Below are 23,731 nucleotides of genomic sequence, written 5' to 3'. Positions count from 1 at the left end.
TAAGGGATCACAGGCAGAGATAGATAGTTAGAGATGATGTACCTCCCTGTTCTACAAATTCTGTGGCTTAAATAACCTGAAAGGAATGTGGTAGTACTGGATAATTACCGTAAGAGGAATGTGTCTGGGACTTCAAAGCAGACTTCTAGGAGGGTATTGAATATACTCTACAACTGAGTGATGGAAGGTGATGGAGTTGAATGATTCAGCAGCCAGTCAAAGCTTCATTTTTAGTGTGAGTTAGAAATACTGAGCCTTTCATTTTCTTAACTGTAGCAATCCCAAATTCTGCATCTTGTCAACTGCTAGTAAGTAGCAACCAATAGCACACCTGTATTTCATTAGAATTGGAAAACTTCTCACTGATGTACATAACCAATTGAACTCTACATATAGTCTTTTGTAGTAAACCATATATACAATTCCAGGTACTTCTGTAGTTTAACAGCCAGGAAAGCATTCAAACCATCTCTCTTCACAGGAGTTTACCAGATGGTAACATGCATGCTCTATTAGTGTGAACAAGTGAAATTTGGAGCAACTTCAGTTCTCATACACTGATTTATATTTATTCTCATTGTGGCCTTTGTGCATCAACATGTAAACATCTTCCCCACCCCCCACGATTAATAGCCCCCGCTAAAACAATTGTACAGCACAGTCTGATTTGCTCTGAATTGTATGGCTTCCCACAATAAAACACTTTAAACTTTTGTTTTTTAAAAAAAGTAGAACTTCAAAAAAAAAAGTTTCTTAAAAAAAATAATTTTTGGTAGCCTGTGTTGGAAGCAAATAACTTTTGAAGTAAATTTAGGCACAGTCTGGTGAGTAGCTGCCAGAACGAGTGGAAGGAGTTCTCTCACTTGTCTCGCGTGAGAACCATTTCTGTCAGCTGAATGAGGGCGTCTCTTTCAGGGGATGGCCGTAGTTTGCTGATCTCTCTCGTAGCTTCATGGCAGTAGCGCTGGGCGAGGTAGGTTGTTTGCTGCACGCCATCACTCTTGTATAAGAAGACAGTTAAAGGTAATGGATAACTGGTCAGCCTCCCTCCTGCCTTTTGCCTCTTCCAGTTACAGGGGGAAGTTTTAAGGCCAGTAAGTACCCTGAACACTTAATTATATTCTGCAGGGGGAAAGGAAGAGCATTCATTCTGTATTCATTGAATCCTACATCTCTTCCCCAAAGCTTCAAAATACTAAACCTCATCCATATTAAACTTAAGTATACTTACAAAACAAACACTGGTATTAATAAAATACTATTCAGTAGGATTAGAAACTAATGGTTTAACCCTTCCCCTCCTGCCCTTAGAGACATACAAAAAACATGCTATGCTGAAAAAATAGGTATTAATTTTGCACAGGCAGTTATTCAGTCTTCAATTAAAACTGATACGGAGTGTGCACTGCAGTTACAAGACTGACTGGTAATTACGTGCCACTTACACCAGTTGTTGGATACAGCTACTCTTCAGCTGAAGGAACTGAGTTCATGCATGAGCTTTTTTACTTTTATTATGTGGATTTTATGCTATTGGAGGGAAAAAAGAAAAGAAAGCTCTTCAGTACCTAGCATTTCTGCTAAAACACTGTGCCAGTAAGGCAGCTGAAGAGTACTAACTTGTTATTGTACATAGCATGCTACTTCATATGTATTTGAAAATGCAGCCCTGCTATTTTACTTTAGAGGCAATGAATTTCAGACTGACTTCAATGGGGACAGCAATTCAGGAATGAAATATTTGGTATTGGTCTTACCTGCAACACATATTTCCGAGCACGTTCAACGTCTCCTGGCTTACTGAATCGTCTCATTATCATAGCATTCATTTCTGGAAACTAAGCACAAAGGGAGAAGGTTTTGTACTGCTTATGAGTTGTTTTCCGCGTAGCTGCCTGCCATGCTAAGGTCAAAAAGAAACCAAAGTACAGCCCTCTCCCCCTGCTGCTGTTGTTACTACAGGTGTAGCCGTAGGTTAATATCTGCAATCTGCATAGGACTGTAGTATAGCAAAGCCCAAGCATTGAAAACTTAAACTGGCTGTAGCCAGGTGGTAGTGAAAGTTAGCACCTGCCATTTCATCATGTTGAGCAGATGATCCAGTGTGGTAATTTCTGATGTGGCTACTTCCAGGTGTATAATCTGGTTGAAGTATTCTTATATTACAAATGATGGTTAGTGTTGGCACACCTAGAAGAAGCACTTCTTCCCCCATATGTACAACAGAGAACCCAGGCGGTTTGTTATATCTATGTTGCACAGTCCAACCTGTAAAACCCTTCATGCTACCTTCAACTCTTACAGCCACTTCTGCTTTACCATTGCTCTGGTATTTTATATACACAGGCTCTGCCTGTGGAAAGCTCAGGACAGATTTTTGTAAGAGAAAAATGACAACTATAATGTATTTTGGTTTTGATCATGTAGAATTTGTAGTTAGTACTGCACAATCAATTCCCTACAAATCGGGTAGATAACTAAAGGCAGTTGTCTGAGAAGGTCACTGCATCACTTATCTAAACGTGCAGGCACTTTCTTCAGACAGTCCAGAAATAGAAGAACCTAGTACTTAACAAACAAAGGCCCCAACTCAAGGCAGCTACTGAATTATTTTTAAAAGAAAGAGTTGTTTGTTCATCTTGTCTGAAAGGGTTACAGTCAAACCAAGATTATTTTATTGCTGTAGACTTGTAAACAATGATCTGCTTTCCTTGCACACCTTTGGTCCCGAAACTAGATCTACAAACTTGTTGGGGAACAAACATGTAGCATCCCTCATTGTTGTGACATTTCCCTATTACTCTTACGTAGTCTTCTTGGAAGATATATTTAGAAGTTTATTGGTGACTCATATTTGGCTTTCTCTAGAGTCTAGCTTTCTTCCCATGTAATGACAATTTAATTGCCATGTTCATATAATCCATTTTCATATTATACATATTTACAATGATATAGGATGCATATGCTTTCACTTTTTATATTTAAGCACTAAAGGATATAAAAAAATCCCCAAACCTGTAATGCAAAGCTGTTATTAGCAGTTCTGCAGATTTAAGGGGCAGTATATAAGCATTTGACAGGAATGCTTATAAGAAAAATAAACCTTCATTCTTTAGCTGTACTAGTTTAAGAGTGGCTTTAGACTTAGCATATACTAGTATATTTCTTTAAAAAAATAATTGAGGGGTTTTTTACCGAGTGAATTAACTTTAAATACTGAATAAATAGGTCTTGCATCAAGCTAAACATTTTTTGTACAAAGGCCTCTCCTTAATATTCTAATGGAAAAAGATGTATTCAGAGGGAGGGGAGAGGACAAGAAGAAAAGGCAGCTGTCACTGAAGATCCAGAGCACATTAAGAACTAAAGTATGTTTGTCAAGAAAACAACATGAGGATTACCAGATACATTAAAGGGTCTGCAGAACAGCAGTAATATTAATTTCAAGAGAAAAGACAGCCCATAACAACTACATTTTGGACTATCTTCAAGTCCTGGCTCAGGAGTTTTTATTCTCAGATACAAATAGATGAAACATCTTTTAGTAGCAGCATGGGTAAGTCTCTGTTGAAGCTCCAAATTTTTTTAGCACTTATACTTTGTTTATATATCACTTAAGTCTGTAGTGCTGTTCTTCCAGTTTCTTGAAAACAGCAGGAAATTTTCAGCAAAGAAGCCTTTCGGTTAATGTGGAAAACTTTGCAAGATGGTCAAGTTATCTTTCAGTGCAAAAACATACGCTTCCCAGCTATAAAGATATAAATGAGGAAAAGCGTTTAAAAGTGACCTACAGAGAACAAGATTTTAAAATAGAACCGACAGATTTTCTTTTCTTGTATTTCCATATTATGAACTCATTTATCTTATAAAGCTAATTAAATGATAGATGAAGTTGAAAGTCGGAGACAGCCAACCCAAACAAATGAATAAATGAAGTTTTAATTTAAAAAAATGGAATATTCAACACCCACAAGACAATCAGTGTCACCCATGCTCTGCCAAAATCAGAGTATGTGCAACATGTCTCTGTTTCTCTCTACAAGTAGCTTTAACACACAAACAAACAAACCATTTCACAATTGCATCCTCTTTCTGTACCTGAGTCTCTCACTGTTCTTTAGAAGTGAGAGATCAGCAACATCCAGTTGCTGATGACTAACAAGATCCTGCTGCTTATCAACAAACTCTGAAATAATGATTCAAGAACAAGCTTGTGAATCCCCCAGATGAGTCTCTGGGGAGGAACTGAGAACACTGAGGAGCTTGTTCTCAGCATGCATTTGTCTGCATTCTGAAGCGGATGATACTCTTTGCTTTCCTGTCTTTTCTGAGATACATGTCCTTGTAAATGCCCAAAGGATGAGGAAACAAACACATGCCTATGTTCCACTTCCCCCCACCCCAGGCTCTTTATAAAAAGAGGGGGAAGTAAATGTCATAAAGTTGTATTTTTTTTTTTAATTATTTAAAACTTTTCCCATGTCAAGCTCTAAGCAATTCCAATGAGAGATCACAGATTAGAGCTCCACTGGAACTAGTTGTGCCCCTTTTTTTATCATGCTGTGAAGTTTGGTAGGAAGGACTGCTTTCTAAGTCCCAAATCTTCTTTCCTCAGGTGAACCAGAAGCTTGAGCAAGGTGCATTAAACCAGTTTCTTCCCCTTTTATGGATTAGCACCAATTCTTTTGGTGCTGCTGGCACTTCTGTTTTCCTTGTACTCCTCCAAATAATTTTTAAGCCACTAAAAATCTTGACTAATTTTAAGCTTATTTTATATATGATACTCCTTTTTCTCATCCAAACTACTATTGCATTTACCTTCAGAAGCGAAAGCTTCCCACGTTTGTAGCTGGATAAGACTTGAGGACAAAGAGATGAAGAGATCAAATCCCATAAATAGAGGTGCCCACCTAAAAGCTAGGCAGAGATTTAAGTTCCTGGCCCCAGGATGGATGCAAAGCCCAGAACTTGGCAAAAAGCCTACATACATAGTCAAGCCTGGGAAGAACAAGATGTCCCAGGAAAGAACATAAGCAAGAAGCTACTTAGGAATAACCTGCAAAAAACATGCAAAAACTCTCTGAATACCTGCCCCTTTGTGAAGGTTAAGCACTTGAACTGGGGCAGCAAAAGATTAGTGCTGCTTTTGATACAAGGGCCCAATGGTAAGAGGCCTTGTGTAGGAAGGTGTTTCTCAATCTGAAAGAACATGCGTGTGCACACTAAATCCAGCTGATGTTGAACGCACTGATTTTTCACACGTGCCCAGGCCATGCTCATCACTTATGCTGTAGACTTGATGTGATCGAGCTGGACCTCTGTGTGTGCTGTGAAGAGCAGTGTACACTTCTCGTTTTGGGGAAATAGATTCCTGTTGACTTACCTGTTGACAAGCAAACAAGACAGGGCCTGTGGCTAATCCAAGCTTGAGATCTGCTGCTGTTGGTTTCCCCAGATGGTCGGCACACGATGTAAAATCCAACACATCATCTATTAGCTGGAAAGAGATGATAAACATACAGATTAATTTAAAACTTACTTTTTTTTTAAATGAGAACTGAATACAGAATAATCCTTATTAAAAGAAGATTTCTAGAGAGGATTAAGACAGCCCACTTTGATTTCTAAGGCAGTTTGGAAAAGTTTAGGTTTTAGATTCCCTTTAGTTCAACAAAAGCACTACCTGAAAAGCTATGCCAACATTTTTTCCATACTGGTATGCAATCTCATGAACTTTGGGATCAGGGCAGCCTAGAATTGAAACCTGAAAAGAAAAAAAACCCCAACAAGTAAATAGAAAGCTTTAGTTAGCGTCCACTTTTAGTCTATGACCATAGGTGTGACATAGCAAGCACAGACAGTAGGGATCTGGGAAAGGAAAAAATGCTGACTCAGTAGCACATTCTTGCTTATCTCTGTTCACGGATACACACAAATAGCCAAGCTCATTAGAAAACAAGGCTGAACAGCAGTGCAGTATTAAAAACATATTCAAGACTGGCAAGAGATTAGCTTTATTAAATATTTATCAGACAGAAATTATAATGAAGAGAGAAGAAATGTGGATGCACTGCATGTGCAGGCTAGTAGTCATATACAGTTCAGTGACAGGGGAATTAAATTTACTACATATATAAATCAGCCAGGGGATAATTGGAGGTCAGACAACAGATAAAAGAATATTACATGCCTCATAAAAGATCTGCAAAACTGGATGCGTTGTACCCAATACAGGAGGGACAGTTGAGATAAGATTATTTTTAAGGGTGATGTTAACTGTAACCGAATTGCTCAGGAAGATGAGCTGATTAGCTTGCAGACAAAGGTATCAAGGGATAATTAGTGGCAAAGAAAAGACAGTGAGTGAAGAAAGTGCACCAAGCTAGACAAAAGTATCACTAAACTGAGATAAACAAATAAAACATTTTAATCGAGTACAGATAAAGGAATCGACTACTTGAGAGACAGAAGTTTTGCTGAATAAACTCCACAAAGCTAAAATATAGGACACAAACTAAGATCTGAGAATTAATATCCTGCCTCAAAGTAAGGGCACTTATGCTTCTGCATTTATGTATTGATTATACACTTTGCAAAATGAGGTTGGTTATATTTAAATACTCAGATTTATTTCGGCCTTCAATAAAGCAAGTAGGAACAGGGGGCAGAAATCCATTCTGGTTTACTGCAGACATTCCAAATCTGCTGTGACTAACGGAAGGAGTGAAGATACATTTTACTTAATGTAAGACTAAAAATACATGCTAGGAAAACCACACGACATAAAAATACGTGTGTATATATATAAAAATTCCTCTTTAAGACTATGTAAGGTAGGATCATTAAAAACCAAAAAAACCAACCCCAAACTAAAAGCGAGTCCAGGAGTAGCTTTGGAGGTGAACATGAAGATGGAAATAAGAAACAATGTTATATCCTAATGCGATGCAACTCGTACAAGATTAGAGACTATTTCGTGCATCAGTGCATTTTGTAACTGAGCATCAGAACGCTTCCCAGTCACAGCCTGCATCGGTGGATAACAGTTAAAACCGAGAGGAATCTGGATGCCTGAGGCATTAACAGCATCTCACATTTCCCAATTTTATTTAAAAGAGGAAGATAATATAGCAGGAAAATAATGCTACTTATGTCTAATCACAGAAAATCCTGAAGGCTATTAACACAGAGTGAACTGCAAATATGAGATATTTAAATAGACATTGCTAGGGACTATCAAACTAGAACATTTTGCCCTTTTATCCTCCTTTTGATGCTTGTTTCTTAAATAAAAGTATTTGCCCCAAAGAGTTAACATCATCTACTGCTGCACCATGCCTAGCAAACTTTTGGTTGCTTCTGTAATATGAATCGAATAGTATCAGCAAGGCAGGGGGAGTGCATCTACCCTGTTTCAATGAAATCTTTACCTACCACCATATTTCACGTGAAGAATAAAAATCTGGAATTCAGCAGAACAGTGACAAAATCCTGGTTAATGGCAAAGGGTCAGAGTGGGCACAAGTTGGTAGATGGGGAGAGGAAGTGCCATGCAAAGAGAAGAGCTTTCTCGTTTAATCTGAAAGGTCAGAGCAGAGCTATTCCTGCAGGTGGACAGTTTTCTGGGGACACAGACATTACCTATGTAAAGAATCACAGCAGCAGATGTACATTTAAAAAACAGAAGCATGAGTTACAGAATGTAACACAACCAAAATTCATCAATGCAAAATTAATTCTTGCATCTTTGCAAGAGAAGACCTTCATAGCTCCTATTCAGGCTATGAACGTTTCTGAAGACAAAAAACATTTGAAAATCCAGGAGATCGATATGCCTATCACACCTCAAGTGAGCAACTCTCCGACCACGACCACGTCATAAACCTGCAACATGACTAGGTCTTGTCTACCAGGGAGTTCCTTCAGGAGCCAATTTCTCAAATTGCTCTTGTGGATTATTGCCCCCATCTGGACACTCACTGGGATGCAGGCAGCCAGCCTTGTCCCGGTCAGCCTGTCACTCAGAGTGATGAAGTTTAACTGAAGCCATACTGGGATGATAGCATGCATTTAAAAATACAAATCAAGATAACAATATCAATATAATGATATATGTTTAAATGATAAAGCTCACCCTTTGAAAACATCCTATAGCTCCCCTGATACGACTGGTTGATTACAAATTTAATCTTGCAAGAATTCAGACCTGTCCTCCACTAAATCCTGATGAAAAAGCCTTCCTAATACCAAGTGGAACAAATTCTTTAGAAAGGTTCTTTGAATTCAGTAAAGCAAGTCAATCTGCTTGGCATTATTTCAAAAACACTTTTTAAAATAAAAAATTGTTTCTATTCTTTTATGTTACAGGAGAGACTATAAACCAATCTTGCCTCTTTACTGAATTTCACATCCATAAAATATTCTATCGTCAGCTCTGGGTAGATACATCGTGCTCTGTTATTTATCATGTGAGAATACGGCAGCTGGAGTTGAAAGCACTTGCACATCTATACCAGTGCCCTGTAGATCAGAGACGAAAACCAGCTGCTGGGCAGGGATATGCTTGTATAAACAGTACAAGAGACGTTTGCTCTCATACTTCTAGATTTGTGGACACCATGGAAAGGAAAAGGCTCTAAAAATCTTCCCCTTTTCCAGCCTTTCTCTTCCATGCCCATCTCCTGAAGCAGTCAGGATCCTGCCTTCTCATTTGCGGCTTATCCACCACTGTTTTTCCAGACAGGAGCACTGTTCCTCTTTCCAGCGGAATCACAGAATAATTTAGGTTGGAAGGGAACTCTGAAAGTTATTTGGTCGAGTCATCTGCTCAAAGCACAGCTTACTTCACAGTTAGATCAGGTTGCTCAGGGCTGTGTCCAGTTGAGTTCTGAGCATCTCCGAGGATGAAGATCCCACACCCTGTCTGGGCAACCTGTTCCAGCATTTGACCAACCTCATGGAGAAATTTTTCATAATAGCTAATTGAGTTTTTCCATGGTACAACTTGTCCTTTCACTGCGCATCTCTCCATCCTCCCTACACTCTCCCATTACATAGCTGGAGACAGCAAGAGGATTCCCCCTTAGCCTTCTCTACTCCAGACTAAAACCAACGCTTGGCATATCATTTGTGCCAGCCCCCAGCCATCATGGTGGCCCTTCACTGAACTCACTCCACAATGTGAATGTCTGTCTTGTAAGAGGGAGCCCAGCCTTGAGGTCTCACACGTGCTGAATAGAGGAAAACAGTCACTTCCCTTGATGCGCTGGTAGCGATGCAGCCCAGTACGTGCTTATCCTTCACTGCTGCAGGGCACAGCCCTGACTTTTCCTCCAGGCTCTTCAAATCCTTTCTGGTAACTACTCTTGGGAAGGGGGTAATGAAGGCCTACCTGGGAGAGGAAGGCGTCTACCCAGCAGGAGCCCCCCCCCCCAGCAGACAACTATCTTGTCCTGAGTCTGCATTTTCATGCATTTGACCTTTTCTCAAGTAATTAATATTTTAACATGTTAACCAAGTACTTGTTTATGAAGAATTGTACTTCTGCAGAAGTGAAGATTATCTGCCTGAATATCCGTGATATATTTATGCTAATCTTTTTCATAGCAAACTGTATGACGAAGAAATACCCCCAAAGGAGTTACTGTATTTTAAATAATAAATAAGGAAATTTACTGGCTGACCATAATAGCTGACGCTACTGACGCTATTACCCTACATCTGTCATTGGACTTTATTGTAGTCTGCATGCCTAGTTGGGCTGGGGGGCATCAGTTTTGCTGGTGGTGGTCAGAGGTCTTATTTTCCTAGACTCCAGTTCCACACCCTGGTAGGTTCTTCCAATGGAGCCCTGTGCACACACCAAACTACGAACTAGTTAAAGCAGGAGCTCACAGGTAGATCCAGAGCTGCAGACTATTCCTTTTCTTCAGTCTGTAAGGCTGACCTTCCATACACAGCCTTGCCTTACTTATGGAGGCTGCATGCTTTCTCCTAATAGAGAGATCAAGAATCTCTAGTGCAACTTTACACTTATCTCAAAACAAGCATGATTTAATCCCTCTTCTGAAAGTATGCTATGCAAAATATAAACAGCTTTATGAGGGTTAGGAATTCACATTACAGCAGGATAAAAAAAAGACAGAAAGAGAACCTGCTTAGCTTATTTTGCCATCTCCAGCTTGCCTGATGACTAATAGAAATTCCACATCAGCTTTATTGTTTCTGAATTCTTGAACCAAAGTCACCTCTCATGTTTCTCTGAAAAATGCCTTTCAGTAACTAAGGCTTCAGTGACCCTCTTGGGCCATCTGCCACCATTTCCTTTTGCAATGTATTACTTTGACTGCAACTTTGGTAACATTCCCCCATGCAGAACTATTGAAGAAATAAACTGGAGACTGGGATGGCTCTAACAGCTTGAACAGACTGTTCTGTCCATAAAAAATTATTTTGCTAACTTAAAGGACTTTTGATTTAAATGCAGTAAAGCTTTGGTGATGCAGAAGGTATCTATTACAGTGACTAGACCGGTGTTGACAGACTATCTATTATCTTGTTTAGACATTTTTCCAGGAACACTCCACTCTTTCATCTCTAAGGCATGACACTGTAGAATTCTAAGATGCCACCTGAACTTGTTTGACATCTTCTTTCCAGTTAATACTTTTATCTTATTTATGCACAGAAACAAACCACTGTTTTTTCCTATCATTAACTGGAACTAAACTGCTTCTAATGACACACCAGTCTGGTTGTAACTGATGTTCTGAAAACCAATAATCTCTCTCCTTAGCTTTGTCCCTGAAAACAAGATGTGAATACTCTTGATTCCCCAACTGAATTTCCTTTCAAGCTAGAAGTGATGATCCTGCTTATCATTTTCACTACAGAAAACAGAACTCGCTTCTGATTCCATCCTTTTCCTCAGTAGCCAAAACCATCTAAACAAAAAAAACCCCCAACACCCACCCCCCAAAAAAAACCCCAAATCCCAAACAAAAAAAATCCCCTTTTCACTGCTATCAGTAGAGTTCTCCTAATCCATGCAGAAAGAAACCAAGGGAGACATATATATACAAGTCATTGCTACTGTATGCAGTAAGTATGGTTTTGCCATAAAGACAGACCTCTCTCGTTTTTCTTTTATAACACAAATTTTACTGCACATAAAATTCCAGCAATTCAGCAATGGAACAACTCAGAACAGCCACTAGAAGAAAAGCAGCCAAACACCCCCTTCACCAGCGTCACAGCCACAATCTGGAGGGAAGTGCTTAAATCCTTAACTCTTGCGAGTTATGAAAAGGAAAAAAACTCAAAATAGCACATTTGTAAGGAGAATCCACCCAGTGGGAAGGTGATTTCTTCTCCTATCTGTGAAGGTTCTGTTAGGAAAACTGTCAAAGTGAATATAAAAACTTGTATGTTTTTATTGGGGTAGCAGAATAACATAATGCTCCTTACTAGTCCAATTGCCCACTAGTATAAATGAAGACTTGCAAAGGGAAATTCTTGCCAGGGTCATATTGCCATTAATATGAGCAATCCAGAAGACTTAATTTCTTTCCTCCAACTAGAATGAAAGATATTTTCCCTCCCCACAAAATCTGTGTCTCTCAATCTATATGATCCTTTTGATTTAAGCAATTTGCAACTCCTGTCTATTGCACAAATGCACCAGTTCTCTGAGAACAAAGGAGTATGACTAACACTAGCACAGATTTTTAGTCTAATTCTCTTAGAACTCCCTCTTGCTATAGCATACACCAGCTATACTGCCTTTAATAAAAAAAAATAAATTTATAACTCTCTTTTGAGGTGAGATTATTGCCCACCTCCATTTTCTGCACTAAAACTAAACATGTTTTGTGAATAAGAACATCATCTTGAATCAGATCTTTTTGTAATGAAGTAACAGAACTGAATGACAGAAAGGGTTGGATATAACAATTGATAATTAAAAACCCCAAACAAATCAAGAAATACATGCTTCTGTTCTTTTACAATGTAATGTAGAACATACACAGTTAGTTGTTTCCTCCCGCTGTTATCATTGTAAGGTCCCACTCGGCACCAATGAGTGGGACCAGATCTCAAAGATGACTTAAAATCAAATTGCAGGCTCAAGAATTATCAACTGAGATTAAAAACACTGTCTCAAAGTTGCAGAATTTCATAAATTAACAGATGCCACTGTGAACCTTATTTTGATTCAAGTGAGGATAACAATAAATCTGTGTATGAACATAAAACAGAAAAGAAAGAGTAAAAACCAATATTGGAGGCTACACGGCTGAACTGTGATAAAATGCACAATCTCAAACCCATTCACATTCTGGCAGAATACCATTTAAAGGGTTTGCTTTGGAGGGTTTCCAGAGAAAACAGCAATAACTAGGAGTTTAGCTGTGAAGCTTACAGCATGGTATGTTAACTTTAGAAGAGACAGACGTACATACTGCTTTACAACTGTTTGCTATAAGACTCGCGGTCTTCTTAAAAGTCTTCTCGAGGTAGTGAGCAAATCTCTCATTCTCATTTTCCTTGCAACCCAACTGGAGGAATTCACCTAAAAAGTTGCACAGATGGGAGTTTTTATTTGTGGGTTTACTGCTTAGGCAAGCAAATCTAAAGACAAAAATAGGAAAAGACCTTACCACGCACCAGATCTTCAATCACCTGAGTTAGAACAGAGATGATAGCAGTGTTTCCAATTCGTGCTAAAGCTACGGAAGCAGCTGAGAGGATGAAGTCACCAGCTAGAACAGCCTAAGAATTAAAAAAAAAAAAAAAAAAAAAATTGATCTTTTAAGTCTTTTCCTGTAAGTGTTAGTACAGACAATACAATTTCCTTTATTTGGCAGGTCTACTCACGTCACATCATTTTCCTACATAGAGCACACATATCTCATTGTAACAGACAGAAAACAGAAGATAACCAAATATTAAAATTGGAACCATTTTTTATTCCCTATCTTATAGTGCTGTTTATATTTTTCTATATAAGCACTGTCCTCCCTGTATTCAATATCTGAATACGTGTTTGCCTGTGAAGTTTTTTTGAACATTACTTCTCTATTTGACCATTCTGTTGTGACTGCTATGCCATGACAGCTCTGAATTGCCATGATAAATTCTGATGCGTCAGCATTGTACTTCTTTCCTTGCATTTTCTGATTAAGACCTTCCTTTTAACGGTCTATGAAGAAACACCTCTCTCAAAAGAGCAAAAAAATGTTCATGCTGACTGAAAACCTGTTTGTATTTACTACTGAATCAGGGTAACCTATAGTGTTCTGGATGAAGTGCAAGTTCAAAGTATTCCAACAGCACTGCAGAGAACGGCATAGGGAATGCAAAATCAGTAAGAATCACACTACACTCATATTATCTAATACTTCCAACAATTCAAAAAAGGAACACACATTTGTCTTACCCACTATCTGTACACACCTCTTCATACTTTTTCTGGCATATCCTAAGACTGTACCTAAGGATAGCAATGTGACAAAAACCCTAGGTATTTGTGCTCTGCTGAAATTCAAAGGCAAGTCTTGCACATGATAGCAAACTCACCTTCCTCTCTCCCCAGATTTGATTGACTGTCATTTTTCCTCTGCGAGAATTTGCATCATCAATAACATCATCATGAACTAGGCTAGCTGTGTGGATCATCTCAGCAATTATGGCCACAGAGCGCTGGCTTGCTTGCACCTCCCTAAAATAAAAAACAAGAACTGTCAAATAATTAAATCAATTACATGTGCTGCAATACTAAAAGAAATCTCTACTAAAACCAAACAAAAAATGTTTCTCTGAAAACAGCTGTTGCAGCTCTTTCATGGTCTGAACCCCATCTTTCAAACCTGGAATTAGGAAGACAAGAGAAAGTAAGATCACATTAGTACAGTACAGTAAGTGCAATGGGACGTTTCCATCCTTATTAGGCCTGTTCCTGCCTTGCTGCATTAACAGTACTGCAGAACTCCTGAGTTACTGACTCTAATCCCTCTAAATCCAGACTGCAATAAATAGCACAGCGTGCTTAGTTCCAAGAGGATGGAAATCTGGAAAACGGCAGAGAAAAGAATGACAGGTAGCTTTGTAGAAGAGTTTTAAGTTTTCCTTACCTCTGTGTGGCTCTACATATAAGACACAGCATCACAAACTCTCCAAAGCTGGCTAACTCTACTAACCAGCAAGCTGGAGAGATCAACAGGGATAGAAACCTGTATTCTACATTTGAAAGACATAAGATAAAGGATAAGGTCCATGAGTTACCTCATTACCTTAAGACCTCAGAGGTTCTTCAAAAGCCTGAGGAATTAACCAGAATTATACTGCAACCACTTTAGGACTGTAAACACTAACTACCTAACACTTACCGAAATTCAGCCTTTGGGAAGATCTAACACTGATGATTCAACTCTCAGTAGTTCACACCTACTTTATTTTTTAAACTAGGTGAAAAGAAGGTAATGGAAGAACACAGAAACAATTATCTAGGGATCAAGGTTGGAAAAACCAACATAAAAGAGCCAACCCAGCTCACACAAAAGACCATCTACCCTAGTATCCAACTGCCACTGCCTTGTTCTAGTATCTATCTTTTTTTCTTTTTTCTACCTGTTTTCATCATGGGTTGCATGCAGGATCCCAGAAATGGCTATCTCAGTCAGCCTTGCCTTATAGCTGTAACAAGCCCACATGGACATTAAAAAAACAAAACACAAACCCAACAAAAGAAAAAAACCCAAACCAATAACCAAAAAAGCCCAACAAAAGAAAAAATTACTTCTGATATACAGATATACTTACTTCTGGTATACAGATAACAGAGCAAATCACACTATTTTCCAGCAAAACAGAAAAAGAACTGAGAGAAACAGAAGATAATAATTTCAGCTCAGCTGAAGGGCATTTAAAATTTTCTTGCAGTGCCTATGTCTATCAAAATCTAGTAATTAATCACAAAATGAAAGAACATCTTGCAGTCTGCTGACATAATACTGCGTTCTGACACCTACCTCTATGCAGAACTCTGCATTGCTGTCAGTGGGAGTTCCACATCCTGAACAATAGCAGGATGTGTGGCTCATAGGCTGTGAAAATGGGGCTTTTAAACAACAGAAAATAAGAGCTGGAAACCTTCACGGTTGTTTGAAGGTAAGTTTTACTGTGGACTAGTAACTCAGTCAAATGCTAGTTCAGTGTAAGTAGTTTTCCAAAATAAACTATTGTTACTAAGTAGGAGAACTTACCTTCAAAAAACTGTAAAGGTCTCCAGCCTCTTTCATGCACTGGTCTCCTTTTGGGGACTCCCTTTTTCTTTAATTATGTCAGCAGACTGGACTTCCTGCTGGGAAGTAGCAGTAAATGGCAACACTCACCAACACACCAGAATCTTTCAGTAGTATGAAGACAGCACAAGGACAGACATTTCAAAAGCAGGTTTTGAAAAGTTCTGCATTATAGTGCATTTCATCTCTGACAATGACTAAAAATGGCATAGGAACGCTCATGGTTCACGTGTCTGATTCCCAGAATGTTACATCAAACGTGATAATTTAACCTGAAGGGTTTTTTTTAAACTACTATTTCTGCAAGGTCTCAGGCAAGGTCCTTCCCATCGCTGGCAAAAAATTTTGCAATAGTTTCCTACAAACATCTTGTGAGAGTAATTCTGAATCAGAGCATGCCTATTTTAGGGAAAACACACAGGAAACAGGATCCTTGTCATTCCCTGCCATTTTTCATTCTGCTTCGCCTGCAAAACAAAAGCAAAAAGTAGCAGTAACTCAAGTCAATAGATAACTGGGTCCCCACAAGTCCAGTGAGCGGAAAGATGCCATTTTTAGGTCATTCTCAAAGTAAAGGCACCCCAGGATGATATATATTTACACAAAATTTTTATACAAAAACTAAGTTTATCTTTTACACATGCATTATATTAATTTTTAAGTCCTTGATCATGTTCTATTTTCAGTAGGACCCCCTGCTTGATTCTGTGATAAGCTTTTATAGACCTACAGTACCCTAAGGTCTTTTCCGTTACAGAACTTGTATCATGTACACTGAACAAGACCAAGGCTGATCTTACAGGTTAAAAAAACAACCAAACGCACCTTTCCCTCCAAATATCCCCTTAAAAAAAAAAAAAAAAGGGGGGTGAGGGGGCAGCACTCAAAACAACACAAAACAGTATTTAGAGTCTGCAACAAAGAGCTTTGCAATGTGTTTGCCAGTAAGTAAATATTGCCAGTTTAAAGACAGGAAACGTGCAAAAGAACTTGCAAAATTTCTGTTACGACCACACTCCTCAAAGTACGCTTTTGCTGTTAAGTCCCTCTGGCTGAAAGAAACGAACATTTCAGAAACACAGTCTGTGACACAGAAGGACACTGCAAACTAGGGGAAGCATAGAGAAGGGATGTGTTAACACAGGAGCAAATTACAGAACAGCTGAAAAACAGCATACAGTACAGGCATCTGACAACCATGGTTTGGAGGAGTGAAAGAAAAGAGGACTAAGGTTGCTGGCAGGTCCTCGTATCTTTAGAAAATATTACTCTATTGAGTTTAGCCAGGTCATTATATTTAAGTATTTCTCACACTATTTTGATGGGTTTATTTCCCTTTTTCCCCCTAAATCTTTTGTGCTCACTATTTTCTCTCTTGAGATGTCTCTGTACTACTTGGGCCTTCTCTTATTTGTTTGTCTCTCTCATTTTGGTTGCAGAAATAGAAATAAAAACTCCTATTTGCAAACACCTCTGGAGAATACACCCTAAACAGAAACATTAGGTCCATTCAGGCTAAGTGATAATTCCGTGAAATTCTGCACACAGGTATGTGAAGAAATGCCAGAGGATGTGTGAAATTGAGGGTTTGCATGACTTCAGCTTAAACTCTTTACAACAATTCTCACTCTCGCACAAAGGTAAGTTGCTATCATTAAGCAAAAAGCCATTGCCCAAGGGACCTAAGGACTCAGGGTTGGACTTCTGACACTTGGATCTTCAAGGGAAAAAACCCAACATACCAGCACAGGACAATTCGAATGCTTCAGACACTTATCTCTTTGATAATAGTTCAGATTCTCTATACAACTGTCATTCTCCTTGATATGACTACAATAAAGACACCTCACTCTAGAAAGACAGTTAACCTGCTGAGGGCATTCTAAATACCTAGCCTTCCTCAAATCTAAACATAAATGATGATACAGGTCACCTAACCTGTAAGCAGAGCTACCTGGGTGTTCCCCTCCATTCACTTGAAAAGTCTCAGCTATGCTGGTGGGGGTCTGTGAAGACAAGGAGGTCTCTCTGGACTGCCTCATAAAATCACAACCTATAACCTTACAAAGTTGTGTCCTGTTATTTTAACAGCCAAATAAGGAAGAGTATTACCTTTTCTAATAGTATTGCACATAAAAAAAAAAATCAAAACAAAAGAACAGGCAAAAGCATGCTGAGTCCTGCAAGTTATATGACCATTGAGAATGGCAGCAAGATGAAGCAGAAACTCAACATCAGTAACACAAATCCCAGAGGCAGAATAAAAAAAACAATGCTAGGGATGAACAGCACAGGATATTGGCTCACCCCACAGGTCTACAGATGTTCTGGCCAGTATCTTTGATTACCTGTGTGGGAACCAAAGCTTCAACAAAGAAAAACAAGTCTGGGAGAAGAATCAATATTAACTGAGGAAAAGAACGATAACATGCTTTAAGGGAAATGACAAGTTGAAAGAGGAAAAACATCTTAAAAAAATATCAGGAGAAGCAGAATGGAAAGCAAGTATTTTTTTTCCCCTCAGGTCTATAGCAGAGTAGCAGAGTTACAAACATGCAGTGTTTCCTTCTCTACATATGCAATTTTCCTCACAAACAGTAAAAAGTTGGAAGAACAATTTGTCACCTGGAAGCAATGCTGCTTTAAGAAGCAACAATAATGAAACCAGTATCAGTGTGAACTGGAAGTATATGTATATACAAAGCAGGTGTAACACAGCCTGCTTCAAGAAGCTTAAAAGCAAAAGAGAAGAAAATGCCCATAAAAATCCATCAACTCTAAGTGGGTATCCAAAATATGAAAGTATATTCTTTTGGCATGGCCTATCCAGCCCTCAAAAGATGTTGGTCATCATGACTGAACCAAAAAGAAGTACACTGAAGACTTGTATAAACATATGTGAATTAATTACAATCATAGGCTTAGAAAAAAGTGGCATGAGGCAAAGAAGAGGAAGGTAAATACCCTGGGATTTCATTCTGTTCATTTGCTGAAACATTTTTGTTCTCCCTACTCAGAATTTAATTCTAGAAACATGACAGAGATAGTGACTCACTCTGTCCTATACAAGGAACATTCAGATTAATTAGGAGGCTTTTAAACATCAAACATAGTTTGGAGGTGCTGACAAAAACTGCAACAGATGTACAAAAGCTGCCAAATGACACGGGCATCTATAAATCAGAGCGCTTATGCTGAGGGTTGGCTACTGCAAAGCAAACAATTGCCTCAGGCATATGTGGCACTTGAACTCTGAGATCACATTTTCTCACTGGCATAGCGCAGGTCTCAAAACTGGTCCTGATGGTTTCAAGACAGCATAATGAATGGACAAGAATATGCCCATGAGCATATACCTATGTCAAAAGACAGCAAATACACTTTGAGCATATAAAGGCAAATTCAGTTCTTTCTACAGCTACTTCTTGTCTTTGATTCACTGCTCACCTCCTACACCATACGACATCAATTCCAGCCTTCTTGGTATGTACACTACATAATTTCGTTCATAAGCTTCTCATGCTACACACTAGAATGAGATAAAACTATTTTTCCCATTATTCTGACTAGAATGATGCTCCAAAAACTCACTGCCCCAGTTGTTAAAAGTCTCCTCCTAAGTTTCCATCCCCTTAGCAACATTGTCCTTTGTCATAAATAGCTCTTTCACCCTTGATCCTGACAAATTTGTAGACCACAAGTCCTTCATTCTCCCTGATTATCTTTGCAGTCCACCCCTGAAGCTAGCTGGACTTACCTTTTTTTGAACACAAGGATCAGATATGCTGATGATTTCACAAAGCACTATACAAGGGTATCAACACCGCCGTAGCTGAACTGGATATACTATGGTTGATGCATGCTAGGATTACTTTAAGGTTTTTCATAAAGAAAGTGGATGCAAATCACATTGGGATTACACCCTAATGGGACACTCATAAGCCTCCAAGCTCAAGCAGAAATTTTTGTTTTATTGTACTTCCTTTCATTCCCCTGTGGATGGCCAGTCATCAAGAATGATTTTGTCATCAAAAAGTGCCACCATCAAGCTCCTGTTTTTCATTACAAGATCACTCATGAAAATATTAAGTCAATCAGTGCTGTGACAAAGGACATCCTTGAGGAGTTTCACAACTGCTATTGTTCCTTTTGCTACCTCTAAGACAATGACAAGGAGCAGTACTGAATGGAGAACAGCATCAGGCTGGAGTGAAGTTCATCAATCCTGGACAATGTTTTCCTAAAACAAGAGGAATTGGCACACACAGGACAGGACAGTGCCAACTCGGTTTTGCCTTCTCCTTCTAAATTATATTCACATAGGAGTGGGTATACTGGGAGAGGTGCCATATCAAGCGGCAAAATATATGCCATGGTCTGAGGTAGAAATCAAGTCCAACAAGGCATTAACCTACCGCTAAGGAAAAAATGATGTGAGAGCTGAGAGAAATCCCTTAAGACTGATAAATCAGTCTAGAAACACTTCTGGCAAGGGACCAAAGATTTCATATTTGAAATTCCATACGAAGGAAGACTGGAGGTGTAGCTGGAAGGCAGAGAACACTCTAGCCAACATCTTTCCTCAAAATGCAAACTTAAGAACTTACAGGAATGCGTGGAGAGAAGCATTTCCAATCAGCCAGAGCAAGGAGTGATAGAGAGTACAGGGTGAGCATGATGATGTTCTGCACAGTTAAAACTGCTTTCAAAAGACAAGTAACTCGAAGAACATCAGGATTACATCAGCTCTAAGCTTAGAATCTTACATTAAAGCATAGAAACTTGCTCCTGGAGGTGTGGCGAAATCTCTGATTGTTTTGAATGTCTCACAGCTTTGAATATAATCATACCACCTGCTTAACGGCTTTTCTGCATAATTACAAAAAAAGCTATGAAAGTCTCTTCTTGCAGCAAAGTTCCTACCTGTGACAAGAGTTTAATAGCTACAGGAGTGGTTACAAATGAAAAATACTTTTAATTAAGTTCATATAGTTTCAAGGAGTATTACAGGTTCTAATAAAGCATTTATGTAAAATTGACTAAAAGCCTTACAAATATCAGAATTTGGCAACATTATTTATCCATCACCAGTTACAACTGCAGTATAGTCCACAACTTTACACGTGGAAGCACGTAATAAACTCAGTAGTTCCTTTTGCACTGCTAACTACAAAAATACAGCTTCACGATGGAACTTAAATTCAGGTTTTACCAAGGAGCTTTTTATTTTCATGAAGTTACTAGAAACATTTTTCGGGAACACAAGAATGATAAATTTCAAGTACGATATGTGTCCATATATCTAAAAGTGACCAACTCACCTGGAATTATTATGATGAATGTTGCAAGCCCTTGCCATTAGCACCACAATCATTGGTCGAAAGGCCTTTCCTTTCCCATCAAAGTAATAATCACACATTTCCTTAAGTTCTGCTGTAGATACAAGTAATTCCTATAAAAAGGAAAAGAACATATCAGCATAAAAGTCACAAAGCCAATCTGTTTAGTGTAAGCAAAACAGTATGCTTTTATAAGGTTATTGTCTGTATTCATTCCACCCAATGTAAGCTGAAGTTGTTTTCAAAATTACTATGAGTAACCTGAAACATAAATGATGCATTCCAGCAGTGTAAATCAGGAGAAAAAAAAATGCATTCTGGTTCTATAAGATATGTAGAAATGCTCTCTTTGCCTTCAGTTTCAGTTTCAGACAGCTGTTCATAAACATAGGGAATAGTCTTTCAATAACTATCCTCCAAAGCGATGGTTGCTATTAAAACCAGAATCATCACAACATCCCAGAATAGTCACCAAAATCTCTTACCTTTTTAATATCTTCATAGAGATTCTTCAAGTCTTTTCTACCAAGTTGAAAAGGGTCTTGGTATTTTTCATCACTAACTGTCTTACTGCAGCTGAACAAGTGGGATATACTTGTATGATGAAACCTGGTGACAGTGTTTTTCAAGAGAGTAACATTGTTAAAAGCAAACTTTCCCTGACTCCCCAAACAGAAACATTTAAAAGCTTTTCCTCCTCCTTTCTCCTCACACAAAATTTAACCAAATGTCTAAAATATAAACAGAAGGCATCAAAACACCCTTTTCAGCCAGCTAGTAAGGTGCAAGGACAGCACAGCTACATATTGATGATCGTAGACTTTTAGGAGCTGGCAAAGTGCAGCATTTGGCAAACAATAACACACACCCCTGCCCTTACCGGATTATAGAAATCTTCTGAGACACATAAAGCTACATTGCTCTCAGTGTATTCCTTCTGAATACACTATTGATAGTATAGCGTACATTTGGAGATGGAGCCTTCATCTTCCAGTAACACAATTATCCTGTTACTTTCTTCCCTCTCCTGTATCCTCCTGGAAAAATATTCCTGACTTGGATTTGAAAATTCTCCTTTGCACACCCAGCTACATTATAAATTAAATCAATACTTCCAGGGAGCATGACGATGCTATGAAAGTTCATCAGTAAAGGGTGAAAGCTCCACCTGGATGCATTAAGATGCATTAAGCTTAGGCCTGATTTTTTTTATGTTCCCTGGAGTTGAAGTTTATGCCTCTTATTATGTCTCCTTTTTCAAAGTGAACCATATGGGTTTTCTTGGGGCATTCTTGCTTTGCCTGTTGCTCTCCAGGATGGAGGACTTAGATTCAGACTCAGCACCATAGCAGCAGTCTACACAGAATTATCCAACTATGTACTGGAGTGAATAACCTTATTTTCAAAGTTTACAGCTCGCAGGTGTAACTACCCAGTTCACCCAATAACTATGTCTTTACCCATTACACAACAATATGAATCTCCAACTTACCGCCAAAATACATTACATATTTTTGGAAATGACAAAGTTGAACGTCTTTGGGTAAAGTGACATATCTGCACAAAGAAAAATCAGGGTTCATTTAATAGAACTTTAAACTAACAGAAAACATTTGATTACAAAAAACAAGTGTCTGTTCATCAGCACTGCTCTACTTCTCCATTTTAACAACGCAGCAGCAAAGGGAGTCTCATAATCTCCTTCCATATCACATGAGACTAACTGCCAATACGTACATTAGCTTCTGACTCAAATTGACTGTTCTGCTCAGGAGTGTTGGACTTTCTCCCCTCGTAGGACCAGCCCAGAAGGCGTATCAGTTAACTTCCCAGAACTGCTCTAACGAAACCTTGCTTTTGCACTTGTGGAAGGTGCAATTTTCAAACATTCCCTGTCTTGCAGATAAATCTGGACTGCACCAGTCAAGGCACACAGAAAAGGACAAGAGCTGTTTCCGTAAACTACCACACTAACAGAAGAACATGCCCTTGTTTTCCCCTGAAGCTGATCTCTTCCTATTCTTCCTTCAGTGAGGGCACAGGCAGACTCTCTCCTTTACACTGCTGCTTAACACTGTAAGACTGGGTCATGCACGACGCTGGACACATCACAGCCAGCACACTTTACTGCAGGTCAGAACAGTAGCTTGGCTTGTGAGGAAGGTGTAAACGAATGCAGTGAGAGAACTGCCTCCCATTACAACTCATAATGCTAAGTTATGCACAAACACGTTGAAAATCTCACACCAATGACCATCGCTTTCCCTGCTCCCACCTAGAGAAGAGTCCGAGAGGTTCTTCCCCACAACAGTAACCAATCCTTCCCTGAAAACCCTTCAGCCAGCATTTAACCTTGCACCGAGAGCGCTCCTGCCCCCTGCAAGGCCCGGCGGCCCCCCCCCCCCCCCCCCCCCCCCCCCCCCCCCCCCCCCCCCCCGGGCAGGGAGCTGCCCGCCTGCCCGCCGCCGGCCCTCGCACATCGGAACCGCCTTCGGGCGTTCGCGCTTCCCGAGCGGGAGGGAAGACGTGGGCTGAGAAAGGCCGAAGGAGCGGCGGCCCCGACACGGGGCAGCTGTGACCGCCCGACCCCTACGCCCCGCTCGGGCCCCCCCACCGCCCCATTCATTCCCGGTGACCTCCAGGCGCCCGCCGCCGCGCCGCACTCACCGCCGCGCTAGGGGCCGGCGGCGGCGGGGTGCGGGAGCCGGGCCCCGGCGGGTGGAGGCGCGGCAGGGAGCCGAGCGGCGGCGCCCGGCGGGAGGAGGCGCCCCACCGCCACCACCAGCGCAAGGCCATGGTGTCCCCCAGCCCCGCCGCGCCGGCACCGCCTTCCGGCACCGCCTTCCGGCACCGCCGCGACCCGGACGCGGAAGCCCGCCGCCGCCACCACCCTCTAGCAGGAGGTGCTGGGAGGACATCCGGGAAGACGGGGGAGCACCCTTCGTCTCGCTGTTCCTCACGTCGCCTCCCGCCGCTCCCTCGGGGCGCCGAGCGCGGCTAAGGGCCGGGCGGAGGAAAGGCGCCACCTGGCAGGGCACGGCCCGGCCACCGCACGCCCGACAGGCAGGCTGGCCCCGGCCCAGTCAGTGC

The 23,731-nt window shown here is 40.1% G+C and overlaps 1 protein-coding gene across 3 annotated transcripts; it reads right to left on the bottom strand.

Annotated features, from left to right (window-relative positions):
• Positions 1-542: 542 nt before the first annotated feature.
• PDSS1 (decaprenyl diphosphate synthase subunit 1) lies at positions 543-23,437 on the bottom strand. 3 transcript variants are annotated; one of them, XM_076331743.1, is made up of 11 exons: positions 23,309-23,437; positions 22,134-22,198; positions 21,127-21,250; positions 20,624-20,754; positions 13,579-13,720; positions 12,660-12,771; positions 12,462-12,571; positions 5,684-5,764; positions 5,384-5,497; positions 1,758-1,838; positions 543-1,000 (listed from the first exon to the last, which is right to left on the bottom strand). In XM_076331743.1, the coding sequence occupies exons 1-11, from the start codon at positions 23,435-23,437 to the stop codon at positions 860-862; spliced, it is 1,230 nt and encodes a 409-aa protein (XP_076187858.1). In that variant the 3' UTR covers positions 543-859. The 3 variants fall into 3 exon arrangements, with proteins under 3 accessions (XP_076187858.1, XP_076187859.1, XP_076187860.1); XM_076331744.1 differs by lacking the exons at positions 21,127-21,250; positions 22,134-22,198; positions 23,309-23,437 and adding an exon at positions 15,264-15,358 and having other exon boundaries at positions 20,624-20,679; XM_076331745.1 differs by lacking the exons at positions 21,127-21,250; positions 22,134-22,198; positions 23,309-23,437 and adding an exon at positions 15,264-15,361 and having other exon boundaries at positions 20,624-20,639.
• Positions 23,438-23,731: the final 294 nt, after the last annotated feature.

Source organism: Aptenodytes patagonicus, chromosome 2 (genome assembly GCF_965638725.1).
Source record: "Aptenodytes patagonicus chromosome 2, bAptPat1.pri.cur, whole genome shotgun sequence".
NCBI classification, from domain to species: domain Eukaryota; kingdom Metazoa; phylum Chordata; class Aves; order Sphenisciformes; family Spheniscidae; genus Aptenodytes; species Aptenodytes patagonicus.
Note: the sequence above shows the minus strand (reverse complement) of the source record. Positions and strands in the feature narration are given on the sequence as shown.